At 28.0% G+C, this 4,415-nt stretch overlaps 1 protein-coding gene across 1 annotated transcript; it reads right to left on the bottom strand.

Moving 5' to 3' along the window:
* Positions 1-385: 385 nt before the first annotated feature.
* Positions 386-4,035, bottom strand: LOC123305576. Its single transcript, XM_044887347.1, has 3 exons — positions 3,872-4,035; positions 2,566-2,759; positions 386-1,156 (listed from the first exon to the last, which is right to left on the bottom strand). The coding sequence occupies exons 1-3, from the start codon at positions 3,948-3,950 to the stop codon at positions 821-823; spliced, it is 609 nt and encodes a 202-aa protein (XP_044743282.1). The 5' UTR covers positions 3,951-4,035; the 3' UTR covers positions 386-820.
* Positions 4,036-4,415: the final 380 nt, after the last annotated feature.

Raw genomic sequence — 4,415 nt, 5'->3', positions numbered from 1 at the left:
CTTTACACCCCTGCATGGGTATGCTTAACGCTCGCTTAACGATTAACCCCATTATCGAGTATATATTTTAAATATAAATCAAGCTAATAGCATTACGAACAGGACACTATCGAATGAAATTAAAGAGTAAAAGGAAGCAAATGTTACGAATGTCGCAATATGAAAATCAATAAGTAAGCAGAAATAGTTAGATATTCTTATCATATCTGAATCTTCAAAAATATAAACTGTAGTTGAATGTCTACGCTTTAAATACGCAATAGAAGAGAATCCTTTATTCGATGAAGCCGCCCATGTGTTTATTTTGTTATCGGAATAAATACGATAATTTTTTTTTTATTAATGTTTTATTTTTTACTGTTAAACTACATTTTTTTAAAAATATTTGTACAATTTTTTTGTTTCTTTTGGTTTGTGTCAAATGAAGCATCTACAAACTATAACAAAACCAATTTGAAAATTTTATTTTAGAGGTCATAAATAAAACTATTCGAAAGACAAAAAAAATTCGGATCATAAAATATCAATGAAGGAAAAGGTCACCAGACCGAAACAAGACAGCTTACCTTAAATGTCTCGCGTGTTTTCACAGAAAAATTTATATTTCTGAAATATTTATATAGTTATATGGAAAAACTAGTAAGTGTACGAATGCCATTGTACAGTGACAAGAGGCCAAAAGGTAATATAAGTATTTAATTTACAAATATAAGAAAATTAAATTATTTTCCTGTGAATTTTAAGCGGAACATTTTAAGTAACATGTCTTTTAGGAGCATTCAATAGAACCATTAATATAACTATATTTATTGGTTTTTTCTTAGTCAGTAATTTGTTCTGTTAATACATCAACAATTTCCTTGCAGGTTTTATTATCATTTTTCTTTTTATCAGCTGGACAACCCGATAATACTTCAACACTAATACAGGTAATGAAATCCATTAACATTGGATTACATTTTAAATCGCTGTACTGTTTTAAAACTTTTTCTTTATGCATTTTAGCTATTTCAACACATTTCTTAAAAGATTTCTTTGACGTTTCAATTACGTACGCATTCTCCATATCATCGTCATCAATCATTTCAAAGTATGCCTTTTCATCAATTTCACCATTGTCATTTAATAATTGACTATAATCGCATTCCATTAGACACTGAAAAAAATTTGTTTAATAACAATTGAGAAAATCTAATCATTTTGTCTCTTCGCCTTCCAAAAAATTCAAACGAGCTGTGATATACAGGGTGCACAGTTTGGTCTATTATGGCTAATAGCTCGTTTTGAAGTTCAACCAATGAAAAAATGACTTTAACAAAACTTTAACAGAATTTGATGGGGGACATGATTCATGGGAGATCATGTTCTGACATCATATTGGAACTACTTTTCCGCTTTAATAATCAATTTAGATCCTAAATAGTAAGAGATAGAATAATATTTTAAGTTAGACAGTTGATCCTCATTAAAAAATAAAAAATTTTTTTCGTTAGCTTTCGAAAATCGAAATCGAAATCGATTTATTCGAAAATAGTAAGCATTTGGAGAAAATTCGACTTAAAACTAAGTCATTATACATTTAATCGAAAGAAAATAAACTAGCGTTAGAAAAATTTTTTAGACAAAAGTTATCAAGGAGAAAAGGTCATTAGTTAATCAAGTGAATGTTAAGTCCAGGTAAATTTTCAAGAGCATTTGAAGATTCAATGACCTTGAAAATAGACTTTCAGATCATGGACAAAAGCGAATATTTTCTATTGCTTTTGATAATTTTTGTCTAAACATTTGCCTAGGGCTAGCGTATTTTCTATCCATGAATTGCTATAATGGCATAATTTTAAGAAGCATTTACCCTGTTTTTTTTTTAGGATTAACTTTTTGATTTTAGTTTTATTTAGGATTAACTTTTTAAGTTATATTCAACCCGGAGAAGTAGGTCCAATCTGATATTAGAACATAATGTCATCAATCTAACTCTGCAACTCTTGTTTATTTTTTTATTGTTTAGCTACAAAACGACCTATAAGCCGTAATAGATTAAAATGGTCCTACCTGTATGTTCATATATTTTACTCCCAACATTGAGCGCATACAAAGCTTTTGAAAGCCGTATGTCGGAGAATGTAGGGTGAAAGAAACAGAAAAATGCATGTTTCCGAATCGTCTGATATTAGGGAATTATTATTAGAAAGATAAGTCATGTACAAAGTGTCAGATTTTTTTATTGGGCGAGGACAAGTTTTTTCAATTTACTGAGTACGACTTATATAAAATTAACGAAAGTATACAAGCAGGCCCGAAAGTCAATAATTTTTGCTTGTAAAGGACTTTTTTTAAATATTTTTAACAGGGTAGACATGATAAAAAAAATCAGAAAATTCATAATCCGAAAATAAGACAAATTCCAACCACATAGGTATACCATTTGAAAAATAAAAGTTATTTATGTTTTAAATTGAGCGTGAGTTGCTCGCTCATGTGCTGACGAGTTAAGTAGCAAAAGCTTGTACTTATTTCATAAGCTTTAAAAATGGGCCCGTAAAAATGTTTTGCTATAAATCTTACATATAATTGCTTCACATCCAAATCTTCTTGATCGTTACTATCACCAAGTACTTTTTGTATACATTCTTCGTCTTCTCCACTTTGATCTTCAGCATCCATATCAATTCCACAACACATGGTCGAGGATTCACGTTTAAATCGCCCTCCAACATCAACGTATGTTAAACCAACATAATTTTTACGTGCAAAGGAGCCTGTAAAAATTTTAAAATACAATAATTGATTTTATAAAATTCATTGATTAGTTTCTAATATCTAAAGTAGGTACCAATTTGATTGGGATATGCATCGGAAAAATCCATGTAAGATGGCTGCGTCAAGAATTTAGTGTCTGTCCCGAAACACCCCCGATTCCTATCAAAGTGGAAATATAAACTTTCAAAATTTAAATATTCTCTGATAGGTTTTCGAGATGCTACTTGAATTCTACGTGCTATAGCCAAGTCTCCTCCTGATTTAGTCTACGAGATTCAGATTTGCTGTGGAATTGGAGATAGAATGCTTTGACTGATATTAAAATCTCATGCAGCCGTTTCATATTGATTTTTTTTATGAACACTTATTTTTTATTACATATCGTTATTCATTAATGAATCTTTTTAAAATTTAAACTCTAGAATTTGATCTATAGAACATAATTGATGATACTCAAAATTATTGAACAAATGTGTGCCAAAAAAAAATCATCTTTATGTACTTAGTTAAACATACATGACCTTCGCGTAGTTAATTTTATGTTTAATACCTCAAAACTATCGAGAATAATTGGGTTCGTACAACTTTGAATTTTACCCTAACTTTCCCAAAAGTCTGACTATAAATAATTTTTACTTTTCGGAAGCTTTCTGATTTCTCTCGTATTCAATTTCTATCGAAATACATCATATAAATTGTAAATCGTAGTAAGCACAAACCAAACCAATTCCCTTTTAAGAACAATTTTTTTTTTTTAAATCGTTGATAATTAAAGAAATTTGTTGATAAATGCTAAACATTAAATCTTATAATTACCGAACTGCCTCATTTAGGGAGCCTATGATCTAAAAATTATTTTAATATAAAGTTTTTCATAAATTATATTTCATCTGTCTTTTAAAATCTTTAGATGTCAAATTTTAAATTTTGTTCCCTATATTTGTAGTTGTTGTCTCGAGCATGCAACCATTTTATATTCACAAAAAATTTTGAGGAAATTTTTGATTAAAAAAAATTTTGAACCATCATTGAACCATCACAATTTATTTTTTTCATACCTTGCGCTTGAAAATTAGAATAATGAACAAACAAGATTTTAATCTATACTTACTGAGCGTATTAAATGAAAGCCCATTATTGGAAGACACAAACACTGATAAGCAAAATAAAAAAATTGATAAATTATACATGTTTTTTTACACTTGCACGAACGAAGTCACAACATAAACTAAATTAAAATATAATTAAATTATCCAAATATTTGCTTAAATATATAGATAGATTTATTCAGTAAATGAATTAGTTTCGGATTAAAACATGGAAAATATTATTAAATTTTAATAAATAATAAAAATAGGAAATGTATAATTGTATTGTTAATAGTTATAGTGTCATATATTATACAATGGTCTTTTTTTTTACATTTCTAATTAAGTATATATCTGTTTGTATACATATATAGGAATTTCAATGCATGATATTGTATGAATCTATCTAACATTCCCCTCCAACCTTCTGGTTAATGATATAATTATATATTTTTGAAGGTTATAAAATAACAATTTTTATTTAAAAAAAATTTGCATTTAATTTTAATTTTTAGTTAAATAATCGCATATAACTTTATGGATCTTCTCTGCATTTCATTTCATGGA

Source organism: Chrysoperla carnea, chromosome 1, assembly GCF_905475395.1.
Source record: "Chrysoperla carnea chromosome 1, inChrCarn1.1, whole genome shotgun sequence".
Taxonomy (NCBI): Eukaryota; Metazoa; Arthropoda; class Insecta; order Neuroptera; family Chrysopidae; genus Chrysoperla; species Chrysoperla carnea.
The sequence above is the reverse complement of the archived record's forward strand: the minus strand, read 5'-3'. Positions and strand labels throughout refer to the sequence as shown.

What these genes read in the sequence shown, in the direction of transcription:
- LOC123305576 (XM_044887347.1), bottom strand. Translation starts at nt 3,950, where the DNA reads ATGTATAATTTATCAATTTTTTTATTTTGCTTATCAGTGTTTGTGTCT. An exon ending in GCTTTCATTTAATACGCTCA is followed by an intron (nt 2,760 to 3,871) that starts GTAAGTATAGAT and finishes AAATTTTTACAG; the next exon opens with GCTCCTTTGCACGTAAAAAT. An exon ending in TGGATGTGAAGCAATTATAT is followed by an intron (nt 1,157 to 2,565) that starts GTAAGATTTATA and finishes AATTTTTTTCAG; the next exon opens with TGTCTAATGGAATGCGATTA.